This window comes from Tenrec ecaudatus, chromosome 4 (assembly GCF_050624435.1).
Source record: "Tenrec ecaudatus isolate mTenEca1 chromosome 4, mTenEca1.hap1, whole genome shotgun sequence".
Lineage (NCBI taxonomy): Eukaryota > Metazoa > Chordata > Mammalia > Afrosoricida > Tenrecidae > Tenrec > Tenrec ecaudatus.
The window spans coordinates 147,180,520-147,200,683 of record NC_134533.1 but is presented as its reverse complement, the minus strand read 5'-3'; the positions used below and the strand labels follow the sequence as shown (position 1 = coordinate 147,200,683).

The window sequence follows — 20,164 nt, the reverse complement described above, 5'->3', positions numbered from 1 at the left end:
TTTCCCATAATTCCCTGCCCCCCCTCACAAATGTTAGACCATATGAGCTGAGCTAACTGAGGCAGACTTTCTAAGGTCTGAGTGAAGGGTGGTGGGTGACTCAAGAAGGGGTCACTGAGTACTGAGGCCCCACCCGTCCAAAGGGGTCCTGCTAGCGTTCGTCTTAGCCCTGCACTTGTATTCCAGAAGGAAGCTGGACTTCCACAGGTGTCATGGCTGAAGCTTAAAACTTGGCTTCTCAAACTTTCCTCTCCAATATTAAACAACGAGCAGATGAGGCTGCTACAGCTGAGAGCAGAAGAGTTGTCTCTGTAACCCAGTCCTTAGTTCCCATCCTGGTTTATTGTGCCAACCTGGCCGATAAACACACGTGGGGTTAATTGAAGGACAGAGGGTTAAATGGCTCAGTGAGCCTCGCCTTTCTAGTTCTCCGTTCTCTTGCTTTGTGATGGTCGGATCAGGGTGCAGCTGCCTGAGCCAGTTCCCTGCTTCAGCTGGCATGGCTCACTTCCTGCAAGATAGCCCCATGGAGAAGCCACATGGACCTACGCTGATGCAGCCCTGGGTGCTGGAGCAGCTGTGTGGAGACCTCTGCCAGCACTGAGATGCTTACACATTCACTGATTCGGCTTTCCTCCTGCAGTTGGCCTCATTGTGTGTGTTTTGTGAGATGGAGGAAGGCTTTGTGGATGGGTGTTGGACATATGGGTTAATGTTAGACTCGTGGGCTTGGGCAGCACTGGGTTGGGATGTTTTCTTGATGTGCACTTACCCTTTATATAAAACTCTCTCTTATGCATGAGTTTCTGTGGATTCGTTTCTCTAAAGCACCAGACGGACACACATTCCAACCTCTGGAAAGAACAACAAAGCCCCCAACTCACACCTGTTGCCTTCGCGCGGATTCCAACACACAGCGGCCACACGAGAACAAAGGACGAGCTTGTAACTGCCCAAGGCCAGCTGCCCCATCTTCTCCCGAGTGGCTGGTGGGTCCAATGTGCCGAGCTTGCCTTGGCAGCCTAGTCTTTAGCCTCTGCACCACCACCGTTCTGGCCCTGGAGTGACCCCCAAAGGAGCTCTGTGAATGTCCTATGGGGCCATTGTGTAATGCATCTCTGGTCTTTAACATCTCACACTACACTAGCAGGGCCCCAGGCCAAAGTGCTGGGAACGCAGGCATCTCAGAGGCCTCTATGACTGCCCCTGACTTCGACCACTCAACTCTGACTTTTAGTCATGGATAAGCGAAGGCACTGCTTGCAACGTGCGGGGAGACCTAATGTTTCTGCTAGCTGAGATGCCCCCCCACCCCCTGCTGGCCTTTCATACCCAGCCTGCATTGTCGCTTCCCACACATCCCAGCCCCCGCGGGACCCCACAAGCTTTGAGACTGAATTGCTCCTATAGGCTGATGCCCCATGGAGGGCAGCTCGCCCACACTTCTGATGGGCAACCTGCTCGTGGTGTGTGGTGCCTTCTACCATCACTCCAGCCGCTACCACGCCTACCCTTTCTTCTTCGCACTCTCTCTGGGAGCCTTCTCTTCCTCAGTCCCTCAAACCCAGTGCAGCTGCCAACTTGCGGATGCCTCCCACTTCTGACGTCTCTCACAGGACTTTCCACCCTGCCTGGTCCAGCTCAAGAAGCCATGCCGACCACAAAAGCAAGAGTTTCACGCACAACCTTTCACTTGCCTGGTAAGGTCCCTGTTTTACTCCTTAGTTTATATGGAAAGGCCTGGGTCAGAATTAACAGGGTGTCGAAAGGCCTTAGGCTGATTTCCTGTCCTACTTTCTCCTTATACATTGACCCAAATACATACTCAGGTATGGACGGACACACATAGACACAGACAAATTCGCACACAGATGCATATATACACATACGTAGTCATACAAACACACAGGCTTGTTCTGTAACAGGAATGAATTTTCATACGCTATTTGTCTCAAATCATTCCCATTGGCATGATCTGGAATCAGGCTGTTGCAAAGCTCCTTTGAATTGTGGGAAGAGATCATTTAATGGATACATTGTTTCCATTTTCGATTGCACCAAAGCCCTGGTTGAACTATGATGCCCCATATTGGCCGAGTCAATTTCCCATCCTAACTGGTTGGCCATCTTAACCCACGGTCACCCGTTGGCCACCCTGCCCTTTGAAGTGCTCACTTGTTCTTGGGCCCACATTTTTGTTTCAGGCATAGAGCCAATTTGAATGAAAATGTACCCCTGGGGAAATCGGCATCTAAACCAGCATTGGGCCAGAGAGGGTACGCAGGGTTCACCGAACATGCCAGCTCTCATTTTGATCAGTAACGAAAACACAGACCAAACGCACGGCCATCGCGTTGATGCTGACTCATGGTGACTGCGGAGACTGTAACTTGTCACCGGAGTAGAAAGCCCTGTCTTTCTCCCTTGGAGGAGTGAGTGGTTTCCAACTTCCGACCTTAGGGTTAGCAGCCCAATGCATAACCCAATACACCCCGGTGCTCCCTTTGATCCGTAGAAGTGCCTGCCACCCTGGGTGGGGAAGGATCAGAGTCTGCGCCTGGACTGAGCAGAAACGAACAGAGGAGGGTGAGTGGTCCCTACCAGGCCATGGGATAGGGCTGTGGGCCAGGCACAAAGGTCGGAGGTTTGCTTTCCCTGACGTCAGGGCATCTTCAAAGTCTGTTATGGATTGAATAATGCCTCCCTTCCCAACTCTGTATTGAAATTGTCATCCTCTACCTAAGGTTAGGCGCCCTGGCTAACCATAACCCATATGGACAGCTAACCATAACTCAGTGGCGGCACCTCTGTGAGAGAGCGATGAGTCAGTCTGCTTCTGTACAGATCGATGGAGTCACAGAAGCCCTGGGTGTGGAGACGTTCTCCTCTGTCCCATAGTCAGAATCCACTGAGGACAGTGGATATGACTCTGCTCGGAAATGTTAATTATGTCCTGCCCAAGTGGGGGTGGGTCCTAAATCTGATCACTTCTGAGTTTACCAAAATTCCAGCATGCACACACACACAGACACACACACACACACAGTCTCAAAGCTTGTGACAAGAAAAAACCTATATGGCCAAGACCCTGCTTTGGACTTGGAGTGTACAGCACACTGTGAGAAAACAAACTTCGGTTCCTCAAAGCCATTCGCAGGTTTTATTTGCTAGGTTACAGTGGCACCAGGTAACTGAGGCACAGGCCGGCGTGTGGGAAGGAGGATTCTATAGGAAGACTGCCAAGTTCCTGTCTGGAGGAGAGAGTAACCTGCAAAGTGAGGTAGACCCAGTCACTGGGCATTCCCAAGAAATCCAGGACACAGACCCACATTCGATCGGGACACACAGGTGCACATGTGCACACACAGCTGTACGGACATTCAAACACAGAGAAACGCATGCAGATAGCATGGAAGGCACATGCTTGGGCCTGAGGCCAGCCCAGAGAACAAAGGCAGGGCACAGGGTTATGTGTGCACATGCACATGTGTGTTTGAGGTGTGGGGGAATTAGCCTATGGTGGGGGCATGCTACGCAGAGGGAGTACCCATGGAAATTCTGGTGGTGTGGTAGTGAGCGCCCCTCTGTCCCGGTGGAGAGGAGCAGAGCACTCGCTGGAGGGCTTCTGTGAGGCCCAGAGATCAAGCAGATGAGAGTCTGGTACATGGGAGGTCCCAGGGCACGGAACAGCACCCCTCCTTCGTTCGCAGACTGAGAGAAGCCTGCACCTCATCTGCACCCCCAGCTCTTCAGCCCCTGCTCCACATAGAACCCTCTCCGAGATCCCACAAGCCAGGGAGGCCGCAGGTAAGGTCTGGCAGAACAGTCCCTCCTGCTTACCTCGTTCAAGCTGGAGATGAGCCCCGAGGAAGAACTGGAGAGGCCGAAGCGCTTCTCGATGGTGGTGAGGCTGCTCTTGAAGTAGGCGCTGTACAGGAGCTGGCAGAGTTGCAGCAGGCCATGGCAGAGCACGAACACCTGTGGTCAGAGAGCAGTCCTGTGAGGGGCTGCGGGTCGGCCGGCCCGACCACCCTCCCCGCTGTCCACTGCAAGACTCCAGACACAGGGGCCTAGCAGCCTGGTGTGAATCCTCCCCTACTCTCTCCTTGTCCTTGCTTCCGTGCATCTCAGCCTCCCTGGCCACCCCTTCCTCTCTGCTCCGTGGGTAACATCCACTTTACTGGGTGATGAGGAGGGATACCACTATTTTTTAAAAATTATTTTATTGGCGGCTCACTCAGCTCTTATCACAATCCATCCATCCATCCATCCATTGTGTCCAACACATTTATACAGATGTTGCCATCATTTATTTTCAAAACATTTTCTTTCTACTTGAGCCCTTGGCATCAACTCCTCTTCGTTCCCCTCCCTCCCTTATGAACCTTTAGTAATTTATAAATTATTATTTCATGTCTTACACTGACCGAGGTTTCCCTTCACCCACTTTTCTGTTGTCCATCCCCCAGGGAGGGGGTTATATGCAGATCATTGTGATCAGTTCCCCTTTTCTCCCCCTACCTGTCCCTTAACCTCCTGGTATCGCTACTCTCATTATTGACCCTGAGGGGTTTATCTGTTCTGGATTCCCTGAGTTTCCAGCTCTGATCTGTACCAGTGTACATGCTCTGGTCTAGCCAGATTTGTAAGGTAGAATTGAAATCACGAGGGTGGGGGGAGGAAGCATTAAAGAACTAGAGGGAAGTTGTATGTTTCATTGGTGCTATACCGCACCCTGTCTGACTGGCTCATCTCTTTCTTGTGACCCTTCTGTAAGGGGATGTCCAATTGTCTATAGATGGGCTCTGGGTCTCCACTGCCCACTCCCCCTCATTCACATTGATATGATTTTTTTGTTCTGGGTCTTTGATGCCTGATACCTGATCTCATTGACACCTCATGATCACACAGGCTGGTGTGCTTCTTCCATGGGGGAGGGGGGTTGTTGTTGTTTCTCAACTAGATGGCCGCTTATTTATCTTCAAGACCCCTGGTGCTATATCTTTTGATAACTGGACACAATCAGCTTTCTTCACCGCATCTGCTTATGCACCCGCTTTGTCTTCAGTGATTGTGTCGGGAAAGTGAGCATCACGGAATGCCAGGTTATTAGAACAGTGTTCTTGAGTTGAGGGAGTACTTGAATAGAAGCCCAATGTCCATCTGCTACCTTAGTATTTACCATATAAATATATGTACATAGATCTATTTCCCTATAATTATATAAAAATATATTTACATATGTGCATGCCTGTATTTAGACCTCTATAAATGCCCTTTGCCTCCTGGTTCTTTCCTCTATTCCTTTTTATTTTCCTCTCGTCCCACTATCATGTTTTGCATTCATTCAGGTTTCAGTAATTCCTCTCAGCTACATTGTCCTTGATCAAGCCCCACTGGGTATCCTATACCCTCATCACCATTAATTTTAGGTCACTTGTTCCCTTGCCCCTGGATTGGTTGACAACCCCCTTCCTTTCCCCTGCTTCCCCCTCTCCCATGTCAATCCTGTTGTTTTCTCCTCTGGATTGTTAATCTCACCTATTTTATCTAGACAGACATGCAGAGACAATAATAAGCACAAAAACAAAACAAAGCAAAACAAAACAACAAAAGAAAAAAACAAACCAAACAACAACAATAACAACAAAACTACAAAAAATGGAAAAGCCTACAAATAGTTCCAGGTTTGTTTGTTGACCTTTAGGAGTGTTTTCTGGTCGAGTCTAATGGGGTGCCACGGATGGTACCAAAGTCTATTTCTGGTATTCCCCAGGGACTTCATTGCTTTGCTCCCCTTACTGCTCTGTTGCACACCCTTAGCATTTCACCCCAGTGTGGTCAGGTCAGATCGGGCACAATTCCCACACTGTGCTTCTAGTGTTGTCCCTTGTAGCACTATGGGTCAGTGAGGGACATTGTGTCTCATAGTAGGACCAGCCCTACGGTCCTCTCTATGTACTGGCTGCTCTGAGCAGGAATATCCTTAAGGCTTGGTGGGCCAGGATGTGCTCCACTCTCACTCCTTCCCTCTTTGTTTGCTCCTGTGTGCTCTGATCAGAAGCGCCCCTCTCTTTGAGCTGTGCTTCAGTGCTGTCTTCTGAAGTGAATTCTGGTGGGGAGGGGGGAACCAGTGTTATGTGTTTCAGCCCCCAGGAAGCACTCAGAAGCATTGCCATTGTTATCACTGTCATAAATGGCTCAGTAAAACCAAGACTGGGAGCCTGGGTATGTAACAGTTCAGTTTAAGTGCTTGGCTAATTGAAAGGCTGTCTGTCTGCACTTTTCCAGGGGCTCTGTTGCAGAAAGGCCTGGTGATTTGCTTGGGTAAAGAGTAGGCCAGGAGAACCCTCTGGGGCAATTTCACACTTACATGGGGTCACTATGAATTGGAATCAACTCAATGGTACCCAACATTAAAACTAAGACAAAGATTGGAGAATTACTGCTCAAAGAAAGACTAGAATTATTAACTCTGCATTCACCACCTTGGGTTTTTCCACCAGTGAGCTCCTGGTCTGCTTATTGGGCTTGTCTTCCTTCCTGTCCCCTGTGAGCATTGAACATCACACTCCATCCACTCGCACCATCCCCAGGCCTGCCTCCTTCTTGATCTGTCTCTTGCTGGCCTGAATTCCACAATACCCATCTGCCAAGATGCATTTCCATGGCCTGGAATGAGGCCCTGGGATGCTGACCTTTGTGTTAGATCTTAAATTCTAAACTCCCCCACTGGCAAAGGGCAGGGACCGCCCCAGATCCATTCGCACAGTCCCACAGAGATTGAGCCTTGATTGAATTTTTTCTGATCATTAACCAAGCATGTAGATAATCATCACCATAGGTAGAGTGCCTTGGAAAGTGGATCCCCCCACCCCCTGCAGCATAGGGAGGGGCCTTATCTTAGGGACTTGCCTGGGTGTATCCTTGATGGATGTGACCCGACTGGAGAAAGCACAGGGGTCACATGGTCATGCATCAGCTCCGATCTGCCTCAGCCTCACTTCCTTGGTCAGAGGACCCTGGACCAATCCTGTAAGCCCTTCTATCTAACAACGTGTGCATACCGCCTAACAACGTGTGCATACCACCTAACAACATGTGTATACCGCCTAACAACGTGTATACCGCCTAACAACGTATGTATACCGCCTAACAGCGTGTGTATACCGCCTAACAACGTGTGTATACCGCCTAACAACATATGTATACCGCCTAACAACGTGTGCATACCGCCTAACAACATATGTATACTGCCTAACGTGTGTATACTGCCTAACAACGTGTGTATACCGCCTAACAACGTATGTATACCACCTAACAACGTGTGTATACCGCCTAACAACATATGTATACCGCCTAACAACGTGTGTATACCGCCTAACAACATATGTATACCGCCTAACAACATATGTATACCGCCCACGGTCCTGTTCTGCTTCCATACCTGTAATGTACTCACCTGCTCCAATCATGCTTTTATGAAGTTTCCTTTGCCCTCCGTGCCCTTTTTAAGCTTTGTCCACAACAAACCCCTCCTTGGGCACCATCGTAACCTGGTGCTCGTGGTCTCCCTGGTGTGCTCTCTTTGTGCTGGCTTGGTCCCTTTGAAGACTTCATACTTACTTTCGTTATAGTTGAGATTGGGAGTCTCTTTGGTTACAGTGGATTCCCCCCCCCCCCCATCTCAATTGTTATGGCCTCTTATGGGGCCATCTTGGCCCACAAACAGCGGTATCTGCGCGTGCTTGTTCCGCCCCTCCACCCCGGCCCTGTTGGTGCTTGCCCTTGTGAATCCACACTTGGTGGAGACAGATTCACGACTGAGGACCTGGGGCGGGCAGGTAGGCTGGGGCCAAGAGTCCTACTTTCCCGAAAGTGCCCTGGAAGGCATTCTTTCTGGAGACAGCGCTGTTCCTCCAGGGGAGGGTGGGTGCCGTTCCATTTCATCATCTGCCAAAGTGCTTCCCTTAACTGAAGAGCTGGCATCTCCGGAGGGCAGCTGGGGCTCCACCTCCAATTCCCTTTCCTTCCAAAGTTGAACCCGCCCAATTCACAGAGGCTAGAGCTGGTGAAGCCACGAAGCCAGCCATTTGAAGGCAAGAGGTAGCTCTCCTCCCGGATTCCCCCCACACCCCCCAGAGGTTCTGAGTTGCATAGTTGTACATACTGGGATTGATCTTAATATTCTGTTTGCACCGAAGGCTTCTACCGATAAAGATCTTTTGAAAATGGTTGAGGCTTTCTCTCTTTTCACAATTGGGCAAACTGAGGTCAGAGTGTCTGACATAGTGCCCTGAAAGTAGCGGGCATTTCAGGGCTGAGGTACCAACTGTGTGAGTAGTTCTGAGCCTGCCTTTCACTCGACTGTGCAGCCCTGGCCTGCTTCCATCCTTCTCAGGCCCATGTCTTTTCCAGCAGTGAGGTCAGGGGTGTGCACCTACAAGTCCTCAACTCCGCTCGATTCAGTCACCTCGCCAGGCCTGGGGCCAGAGAGGGAATTCAAAACATAGCCAACCCAAACCCATGCCTGTTGAATCAAACCCAGTGGGGGCGAGGCCCCAAAGGTATATTTTTAAAAAGCTTCTCCAGCAGAATCTGATGGACAACTCTGGGTTAAAACCACTTAGGGCAAGAAGAAATCCCCTAGCTCTCACCATCTGTGTGTAGAGAGAGGGGTCATATGTGGACGATAAAGGAAAAGGCAGCAAGGAAGTAAATGTCATCGATGCTGGAGTGTTGGCTGAGGCTCAGGGCGACCTTATCTGTAACAGACCCGGTCCAGTGCCATCTTCCCTGATCTGTAGGCAGTTCCACTAGAAGCAGTAAGGGAACATAAGAAGCACGGACCTAGGCTACCGGGAAAGTGGCACAAGATGGTAGTGCAGTTCATCAAGATCCACGGATAGTCTTCCATGGATACAGGGCACCGACGCATATTCCAGACCGGATTCCCTGGTCTAGCTGGATCCAGAAAACAGTTCTGGAGTCTTGGATGCCTTGCCAGGTGCTCTTCTCAGTCCCAAGCAGCTGATGCCCTGTAACTCGATCTGTAATCTTTTTCTATACACAGCATCCTTTCTTCACACTTTCATGGGAAACGCCTTTGTCCATCGGATAATGCCACCCCAAACACAGTTCCTTACCTAGAACTTTCCCTAGAGTGTTTAAAAAAAATCATTTTACTGGGGGCTTTTACAGCTCTTATCACAATCCACCCATCCATCCATTGTGTCAAGCACATTTGTACGTATGCTGCCCTCATCATCACGTGCAAGACATTTTCTTTCTACTTGAGCCCTTGCTATCAGCTCATTCCTCCCCCCTCCAACCCTCCCTCCCTCCCTCATGAACCGTTGGTAATTTATAAATTATTATTATTATTTCATGTCTTACACTGACTGATGTCTCCCTTTACCCCCTTTTCTATTGTCCGTCCCCCAGGGAGGAAGATATATGCAGATCGTTGTGATTGGTTCCCCTGGATTTTCTGTGTTTCCAGCTCTGATCCGTACCAGTGTACATGCTCTGGTCTAGCTGTAAGGTAGAACTGGGGTCATGATAATGGGGGGAGGAAGCATAAAAGAAATAGAGGAAAGTTGTATGTTTCTCGGCACTATACTGACTGGCTTATCTCCTCCCTGTGACTCTTCTGTAAGGGGATGTCCAGTTGCCTACAGATGGGCTTTGGGTCTCCACTCTGCACTCCCACTCATTCACATCAATATAATTTTTTTGTTCTGGGTCTTTGATACCTGATACCATCAACATCTCGTGATCACACAGGCTGGCATGCTTCTTCCATGTGGGCTTTGTTGCTTCTCAGCTAGATGGCCGTTTGTTTATCTTCAAGCCTTTAGGACTTGAGACACTATATCTTTTGAAAGCCGGGTTCCAGCAGCTTTATTCACTACATTTGCTTATACACCCATTTTATCTTCAGTGATCATGTTTGGGAAGGTGAGCATCACAGAACGCTGGGTTTTGGCACTTTGTTTTCATGCTTATTATTGTTTCTTCATGCCTATCTAGATAAGATAGGCAGGATAAACAATCCCAATCCATAGGAGAAAACAGTGGGATGAACAGTTCCCGTGGGGACACATGAGGGGGGAGGTGGCAGAAAGGAAGGAGGTGCCAACAAACCCTGGGACAAGAGAACAACAAGTGATCTAAAATCGATGGTGAGGCGGGTGTAGGATGCATGGTGGGGCTTGCTCAAGTGGAATGTAGCTGAGAGGAACTACGGAAAGCAGAATGAAGGTCAAACATGATGGTGGGACGAGAGGAAAGTAAAAGGAAATAGAGGAAAAAACTAGGAGGCAAAAGATATTTATAGAGGTCTAAATACAGGTATGTACATATGTAAATAGATTTATATATAACAATAGGGAAACGGATCTATGTGCATATATTTATAGGTTAAGTATTCAGGTAGCAGACAGACGTTGGGCCACTACTCAAGTCCTCCCTCAACACAAGAGCACTTTTTCTAATAACCCCTACAGCAGGGCTTCCCAACCTTCCTCATGCTGTGACCCTTTAATACAGTCCCTCATGTGTGGTGACCCCCAAACCAGAAAATTACTTTTGTTGCTACTTCATAACTGTCATCTTGCTCCTATTATGAATCGGGTAACCCCTGTGAAAGGGTCGTTCGACCCCCAAAGGGGTTGTGACCCACAGGTTGAGAACCACTGCCCTAGTCCATCCAAGTCCAGCCTACTGTCTGGTGGACATGTTAACCAGACACTCAGAACACCTGCCCCTGACCCCTACCACCCACCTACCCGACCCCAATTAATAACTTCCCAAGTGAAACTTACTCTTTCCCCCTCTTTTTTTTTTTTTTTTGTCACCCATCATCTTTACTCATTTCCCCCAAACAGAAGGCAGGGATCCTACTAGATGCCCCTGTTCTCACTCCCTGCCCCACCATTCATTCAACTGTGAAGCGCTATGACTTCTTGTGTTTCTAGAATGTGGCCCTAGCCTTCCATCTCCAAGTATTTGACTTGGCTCCAGGCCATACGACCTTGTACTCTGTTAGCTTCTCTTTGGTCCCCTGTCTGCACCTTCAATCTCCCACCACACTGTGTTAGGGAGCTAGATTTAGGGACAAGGGTTTTTTTCCCTCCCATGCCTACAAAGGCCCCCAGAGAGGAAAGGTTGGAAAGAAAGTAAGCAACCACTGAACACCTATGGGAAAGATCCAAACTAAGCATGCACATACACAAGAACCCCTTGGCCCAGGTAAGACCAATCAATACCTTGGGCACACCCACCTTAGGTATCAGCAAATGACATCACTTAGCCAATGAGGTCAACCAATACCTTCAACCATGCCTCTCCCAGCCAGGGGGGCGGAATAGAATAAGGCAGGAAGCACAGCCCTGCACCCCCTCTTGGTACCCCCTCTTGGCCTGCCACCAGTCTCTTTTTGCTCTGCCCTCTTTCAGGGGCATGATGTAAGAAGGGCTTCTAGCGTATGGGGCATGCACCTGCCTGCGCATCCTCTCGGGGCACGCCCCTGGCTTACTGGGGCTCACATGTGCTTGACCTCTTGGACTCTGGGGATTCCCCAGTTCCACACGTGTGGATGTTTTCTCCCACATGGTTTTTCGTGCCCAGTTGTGAACCCCAGCACAGCTTCCACGTGGCTTGGCATGCTTTCCAGAAATAGCATGTTCCTTTTTGAGACTATGAAACCTGAACCATTTCCGTTCCTTCATAAAAACTCATTTGGATTACAAAATGTGCTTCGGGGTGAATTCTTTCAGTGTGCGAAGCAAAGAACTGAGATATTACCCACTCCAGAAACCTAACAATTGCCCCTAAGTTTCTCATGAGCACTCTCAATGGACCCTTGCTCTTGATAAGATGAAAATTAATGCTCTCCGCCTGGTTCCCAAGATGTTCTGGGAGCTGGCTTGCCGATCTGGCTCCATACCCTGTTGTAGTTGAAAAGAGAGCTACATCCGTACCTCGGATCCCGCACACGCCCCTGACAATGTGACACCGATACTCCTTCATCAAGAGGTGATGGAGGAACCCTGGTGGCACAGTGGTTAAGAACTCAGCTGCTTACTGAAAGAGGTGACACCTGTGCTTCCTCTCCTTGAAAATGAACGGATCCTCCTGACTTCTAATGAAGCGAAGAAGCAAGAGCAATGGTCCGTGACATTCAAGCCCAGATCCTAAGACCTAACACAGAATTTACCTGGCTCTGTCTCTCGGGGTACTTGCCCTTGGCATTAGACATTGTGTTATTAGGAAGTTCTACCTTCCACACTCATCAAAAACCCACAGGTAGGTAATCCAGTCAGCTCTAGCTACTGCGTCCACCTCCAGCCATGCCAATGAGTGAAACTTCTCCAGAGGATTCCAGCCCCAGATGAAGACAAGTGGAATGAAAATGAACTATTTCCAGCAACCTTGGTACAAATGGAAGATTTAAGAGCCAAATAAATGTCATTTTTTAAAAGCACTCAAGTTTGAGTTGTTTTTCTTTGTAGCATTAGACAGCGGTAAACACCTAGTGCCACGCACCTGCCCTGAAAGATGCCATCTGGGTCCTACTATTATTCAATGCTCTCATAATATGTCTGCTTCTTGGTCCCGATGTTCACAAAATGGCCTTCCCCTTCTTAGTTCCACCCTTGTCCTTCAGGACACCGCCCAACCTTCCTTGCCTAGCAGGGAGACAGTTGTGGGTCCCATTCAAGGTTGCTTCTAAATAACTCAGCACTCGATTGCCTGCTTCTGCAAGAGGCAACTCAGTGCTTGGTATGTGGTTGGTGGCAGCAAGGGCAGCATTCCGCAGGGAAGTGAGGAGTCGACACAAACAGCCAAGCTAGATAACCCTTCGGAAACAGTAGCGGGAGTGATGGCTCCTGAGGGTCTGGGAAGAGAGGGGCAGGGGGTTTTCTGGCTGATAGCATCAATGAGTATATAACCCCACTCAGTGGGATCGATGGGCTCAACAAGAGACTTGTCTGTTAATAGCTAGAGAGGATTGTATAAGGCATGGCAAACAAAACGAAACAAATAAACAAAAAAACTATTATAGAAGAAAAAAGAATAAGGGTTCCTGGGGGATGTGGTGGGGGAGAGAGGGAGGGGCAAAGGGGAGCTGATATCAAGAGTTCAAGAAGAAAGAAAAGGGTTGAAACTGGTTGTGGTGGCAATGTCTACTACTGCTCGATGTGACTGAAGGGCGGTGGAATGTTAAGCTATCTGTATGAGCTCCCAATAGAACGTTTAACACACACACATGTGTTGAACACACACACATGTTTAACACACACACGCACACACCCCAGCCTTAGGAGAGATAATAAGGGATTGGCCTGAGGCCCCATTCAAGGGCTCCAGGGTTGGTAGGACTATCATTAAGTCAAGGCCGAAGAAGAAAAGAGGGCAGAGTTTCCAGACTGACAGCCAGGAAGGACTCAAGGAGACGGGGAGGAATGTGTATGGAGAGGGAAGACAAAGGTTTTACTTTTGAAGCTTCTAAGCATTAAATTCAGAGAAGACCAGCCTCCCTCTATCCAAATGGGTACTGAATTACCATGACTGCTTCATTGCTACCAGTTTCCCCAGCTGTTTAAGGAAAAGAAGGTAGAAGATGAGGGCAGGGGGAGGCGTCTTTTCCAAAACACATTCCTTTGCTCTTCCCAGTAACTCCAGAAACCTCCCGTTTCTCCCCCATACAGTAGAGGGACGACTCCACCTAGAATCTGCTGGCAACCTCCCACATCCCTCGCCCCTCACAAAGGCAGGCTCACTACTAGCAGTTGGACACTACATCCCGGATGGGAACCTGGACAGAGATGGTGGTACGCAGGTCCTAAAGAGTATGGAAGATAGGGGGCAGATTAGGTATGTGGCTGGAGAGGAGGAAGAGGTAGGGAGAAAATGCCAAGAAGGAGAGAACGCAGTAAAGGAATGGTTCTAACAGAACGTTGTGGCCAGAATCACAGCTGTCTGGCTCTATGTACTGAGCTTCTGTGAATGGGCCCATGGCTGTCTAAATGTACCCAGTATCCACTATGCACTCAGCAGGAGGAATGTGGGCCTTGAGGAGGCCACGTGGTTAAGAATAAATGTTGGGGAATGAGTGTGATTAAGAAGATTGCACGAGACAATGCATTTAAAGTCCCTGGCACCATTGTCACTATAAAAGGCCACAGAAAGTCTTTCAGAAAAGATCTACTTAACTTTATTTCACCAACTTTCCCCATAAGAGGATCGAATCAGAATCCACTTTAGGGTGGCACGTTGATTTTTCGTTTGACGGTAGTTGACTCACAGTGACCCTCCGTCCAGCAGAAAGAAGCACTGCCCAGTCCTGGGCTTCCTCACAAGGTGGCTCTGTAGGAACACGTTGTTGCAACCACTGCGCCGGCCCATCTGGCCAAGGGCCGGTCTCTCTTGACCACATGTGCACAAGACCTGAGACCAAGTCTTGCTACCCTCGCCTCTAAGGAGCGGTCTGGCTGTGCTTCTCCCAAGATGCATCCGTGTTTTCTTTTGACAGTCCATGGTATGTTCAGTGTTCTTTGCCAGCACAATGATTCAAATCCATAGATTCTCCTTTGGTCTTCCTTTTTCCGTGTTCCACTTTCACATGTATGTGAGGCGACTGAAGACCCCAGGGCTCGGGCCAGGCCCACCTTAGTCCTCACAGTGACCTCCCTGCTCTTCAAGGTTTTAAACAGCTCTTGTACAGCAGACTTACCCAATGCAATGCGTTGATTCCTCGACTTCCGTGAACACTGAGTGTGGATCTAAGCAAGATGACATCCTTGACAACGTCATCTTTCCTGCACTCATCCTGGTGTTACCTGTCGGTCCAGTTGGGAGGACTGTGGTTCCTTTACATTGAGTTGGAATGCACACTGAAGGCTGCAGGTAGTGCTTGATCTTCAGCAGCAAGTGCTGACAACCAACAAGCAGGGTTGTGTCATTTGCATATCAAAGGTTATTAATAACCTAGAGCCCTCCTTCTCCCCCAACTCAATAAATACGATCATTCCGTATGAAATAGCCTTTAGAAAAGTGCTCTTGTTCCTTTTAGAAAATAGCTATGGTAAAATTTTCCCCTGGTGATGCTTTTTTCCTCCACAGAAAATAAAGATGTATCACATAGCCTGTATTACCTTCTTTAAAATGACACACCGTTTTCTATCTCCTCACATTATTCCTTCTCCACAATATTGATTACACCCAGAGACTGAATCATGATTTCATGTCTTCTTTCTCAGAATCGCCACCACCATGATGCAAACTTCATGCAGGCAAGGGTGATGTGTGTTCTGTGCCTCAAACGGAGCCTGGTCCATCGCAGGGGCTCAAGAGTTGTTGAATGAACAAACATGGCTGTCAAGTACTCTCACTGGTCAATCCACGCTCCCGAGTCTACAGCTATCAGAGTAGCCATGCTGGAAAACTGCAGGTTCATCCCAATCATCTGCCCTCCCTCATTCACTATTCTCCCTGATGCACTGCCTGCAAGTGATACAGATACCATACAATTAGCCGGAATCAAAGGGCATTTTCAGGTGAGCTCTCTTTCTCAATTACCTGGCTCATTTCTCCATCACTTTTGGGTATTACTAAATCCAAAATAAAAGCTTAAAGATTAATCGCTACATATGAAGGAGCCATCGGGGGCGGTGAAAATATTATATATTTTGATAGCAGTAGTATTTATACAAGGGTATATATTTGTCATAACTCATCAAGCATTTAAAATTTTATGTTTTATAATATGTAAACTATACCATAATAAGGTTAGTTAAAGAAAAGTTTTGCGGGCCATGAAGGGTATTCAAAATAATGTGCTAAGGCTTTGAAGGAAATTCCACCATCGGTTTTATTTATTTTTAATGCTATAAGCATTGACAAAGCCATTGGGATACGCTTGTTTATTCAAGGAACCTTCTTTGAAAGATTAAAGAATGCATGTGCATATTGAAATTTGGGGTTGTTTGTGTGCACGTTAAAGCAAGACAGGTCACTTCTGGTACATCTTGTAGAAGGAAGCTCTCAGGGAAACAGCTCCCAGTGGACCACATTCTTGTGGGGGTGGGGCCAGGGGGGTCTTAGACGGCCGAACCCCATCCTTTCTCTTAATCCCAGCAACCGCCAAGAGGGTTGGAGAGCAAGAAAGCTGGGAAAGGTGGAATAACTCTGAAGATCTTTCTTCGAATAAAACCAAAACCAATCTCACTGCCATTGAGTCAATTCTGACTCATGGCAACCCTTTAAGACAGGGTAGAACTCCCCCCAAGAGTTTCTGAGGCTGGATCTCTTTGCGGGCATAGAAAGCACCGTCTTTTTCTCACGGAGCTGCCGTGGTTTCCAACTGCTGACCTTGCAGTTAGTAGCCCAACTTGTAACCACTACACCAGCAAGGCTCCTTTTCTTCTATAAGGAAGGGCATTTGTGCCACCTGTGTTAAGGAGTTAAGACAGTATGAGGCGCTGCTGAGATGCCAAGTGGATGGGGTCCCGGACCCACGACCGGCGTTAGAGACGGGCATAGGTGATCGCTCTGCTCTACATGCGTGCGAACCTCAACACTGAAACGATGACCTGAAGCATCTCATCACAGGTATAGGGATACTCGGTGGAAGTTCTGAGATATGATCCCCATCGAATGCTTACTTATTTAATGACTGAGTCTGCTGTCAGTCAACACACATCCTGGGGAGAGTAAAGCTCCAAGTCAGCAGTTCTCAACCCGGGGGTCGAACGACCCTTTCACAGGGGCTGCCCAATTCATAACAGTAGCAAAATGACAGTGATGAAGTAGCCATGAAGATAATTTTATGGTTGGGGATCAACACACCATGAGGAAGTGTATTAAAGGGTCGTGGCATTAGGAAGGTTGAGAACCACGGCTCTAGGTGGATTTACCTGATAACTATACTTCTGCTTGGATATCACTTCTCTGGATACCTCAATAGACTGAGGGGGCTCAGGGTGGGAGGGAACAAGAGAAAAGGCTGGCTTGTGACCTCTCAGTCTGGAAAACCCATTTCCATCCATAAATGGAAGCTGTCGCTTTCTCAGCCAGAGATCTCTAAATGGAACTGTTCTCCCAAAGGGGGTGATGGTGGAGTATTTAGTTTGATGCAAATCTTTTAACCCTCGCCCCATTCCCTGCCATTTTGAGTAGCTCTATCAGTATATGCTTACTTTTGGATAACTTCGTTAAAAACAAAACAAAGCAAAACCTGTTTATTGTGAATTGAGCAAAGGTTTGTAGAAGACATCATAGTTTTACATTCAACAATTCAGACACGTTCTTATCAACTCATCCCCGTGTTCCCAATTTCCATTCTCCTTTCTTCCCGAACCCTCAGCATGTTATTCCGAGATAAATGTTGCCCCTTTGATCTTAAACGGTAGATGATCTCACACGGAGGCAGGTACAGTTTCAGACTGGAAGGATAAGGGTCATAGTCTCAGGGGACCTACCAGTCTCCACCTGAACGTGTCTCTTATGAATTTGAGTTCTGGCCCACACGGCTCTCCCATCCTATCCAGGACTTTCGAGTGTGATCCTTTTCCAAACAGTTGGAAGTGGTGGCAGGACACCATCTAGTTCTCTGGTGTCAGGGTTGCGGACACTGATGCTGGGTGGGCTCAGTCTATGGAACTGACTGTGGATAACTTCATCTTTAAGGAAACAGACAAGCTGGGAGGCAGTGGGAGCAGGGGCTCCTTTCTAGATGCAAACACCCACGCTACAATAAAAACAACGGAACCCACAGCCATTCAGTCGATTCTGTGATTGGCTTTCCAAGACTGTAAGTTATAACAGGTTCAGACAGTTTCATCATCCCCCTACCTAATAGCTGGTGGGTTTGAACTACTGACCTTATAGTTAGCAGTCCAATGCCCAGCCCGCTGAGCCACTATGGCTTCTGAAACATCCATGCTAGCAGATTAAAAACAAACACTGCTATAAACTTGATTCTGACTCTCAGTGACCCTATGGAGCAGAGTAGAACTACTTCCCGAGAGCAAACTGCCTCATCTTTCCCCTTCAGAGTGGTTGGTGGGTTCAAACAGCTGAGCTTTTAGTTAGCAGTCAAGTGCTTTTTCACCAGTTAGTATAATAAAGTCCCTAGTGTTTCCCTAGGGGTAAAAGACACGCTGTGTTAACCCATCCGTGTTTGGCTGCATTTCTTATTTTGGTTTCTGTCACATCTGATTTTAAGCCTGTTGTTTCTCCAGGGTTGTACCAAGCCCACGGGATCCCCTGTATTGTTGGCTCCATGCACGCCGGTGAAAGCCTGCCTCCCTCTACTGTTGCACCCACCACTACTTTCCAGCTCATTGAAATTACTGAAGTCATTTATCCATCCATCCATCCATCATCTTGCATTCTGTCTCTTTTCTCTGTTACTGGTTTTCACCATTTTAAATTCATCACTTTCACTATAATTAGGTCTGGGAGATGAAAGGTGATAAATGTGTTACCTGCCCACTTGGCCAGCAGAATTACAAAGCAATCTACTTCAGGTTGGTAAGCCTAGCAGACAAATGAGTAATTCTGTCTTCACTTTTTCTATGGAAAAAGAAAAGCTCCAAGAAATATCTGCTTGTCAATGGACTAAATTGTCAAGCTAAAAGTGTACCCAGGTCCTTATGTACGACATTTGCCTTCTGCAGCTCCCATCTCCTTCTTCCCCTCCCCCCCCACAGTCATTCATCCTGCTAACTCATATTTCTGACTAGATTCAGCCAAAGTGGCTGGTGTGTCTGCAACAGAAGCACATGACTGGCGATTGTGTCTGCTTCATTTCCACTTGGACTTCCATTTTCAGGTCATCACACTTAGACCATTCTCAGTGCTGGCTGACAGTTCACCAAATATTAAGGTCTGGGAGGGGAGTATCCTGGCTCTGGAGGTTCTAATTCAATGGAGATAAAGAAGGGAACCCAGAAAGGGTGACCCCTGTTTCCCAATGATGGCAAACACAGTCATCTGCAGGCCGGAAGGGGGTTGGCTTCTCTGAGTGACCTTTCCGCAATGGGGGGAAGAGAACAATTGCCCAAGTTCCTTCAAAGAAGAAGGGGACAAAACGAGGACCAGACTGTCCTGGAATGGAACGCCTGTGGCCCATCGCCCTACTGACTCCGCCTGCACCTTCTGCAGGTGGTGACTATGGGTCCACATTAGGACCCAGTCGTATCAAAGAAGAGTGCTTCTTTTTAAGAAGTCATCAGGAAATCAAATCTGTTCCCAGGCAGGAAAACGTCTGAATAAGATAAAAAGCAGAGATTCAGAGTAGCCAGTCAAAGATCAAAGTCAGTGGTATTTATAGTAGCAATTGTAAGAGATATCGCTGGTATGATTATGAACTAGAAAAAGCCATCATAATACAAGGTTCTATGGGCCCTAGGAGCTAAAAAATCAGATAAATCTTAAGGAAAGCACATAAAGGTGGTCAAGGTAGTTTTTCCTTCTTAGGGAGCATAAAATGTAAATGAACTTTCTAGCTCACAACACTACGAATAACCCTACAATACTTGTTGCTGCGGTCTTCATTTGATCCTTGCCTAGTGGCTCCCCTTTCTGAAGCTCAGCTGCCCCCTCTGCTATGGACAGCAAGTTTATTCCACTCACAGTGACCCCCAAGAGCAAAGCAGAACTGCCCGTGAAGATGTGTAGGCCATATTTTATTTTGTTCACATCATCTACTGCTCTCAAGGAGTCTGATTCACAGTAACTCTGTAAGGCATCGCAGAACTGCTCCTCAAAGGTTCTGAGACTGTGCATTTTTTAGAGGAGCAGACAGCCCTATCTGTCTCTTGCCTAGAGGCTGGTGGGTTTCAACCTCTGAGCTATCTAAATTCAATGTTCAGGAATAAGCTTTTGAAATGTGCAGCCGAACGGAACACTCCTGGCATATATCGGACAATATTTTGCCTGAGAGCTCTTCCTGAGGGTAATTTTCTCTACCTGGGACGCTCTCTGCTTTTACCTCCTTCGATTTATTTAGTATCCTAGTGACAAAACATAAGCCTGCAGGAACTCCGTGTAGGCTTAGTGTCCCACCCGCTCCCACCACATCCCGTGAGCTCCTTAGCTGGCAGAGGGTGCCAAGCCATACTTACATGTCTCATCTCTCGCTGTTTTCTCCTTT

At 47.9% G+C, this 20,164-nt stretch overlaps 1 protein-coding gene across 1 annotated transcript in view; it reads right to left on the bottom strand.

Moving 5' to 3' along the window:
* SLCO2A1 (solute carrier organic anion transporter family member 2A1) overlaps positions 1–20,164 on the bottom strand; it is a 118,080-nt gene that overhangs the window by 53,248 nt on the left and 44,668 nt on the right. The window contains exon 2 of the mRNA XM_075546907.1: positions 3,841–3,978. Within this exon, the coding sequence (XP_075403022.1) occupies positions 3,841–3,978 (138 nt within the window). The remainder of the gene's footprint in view (positions 1–3,840; positions 3,979–20,164) is intronic.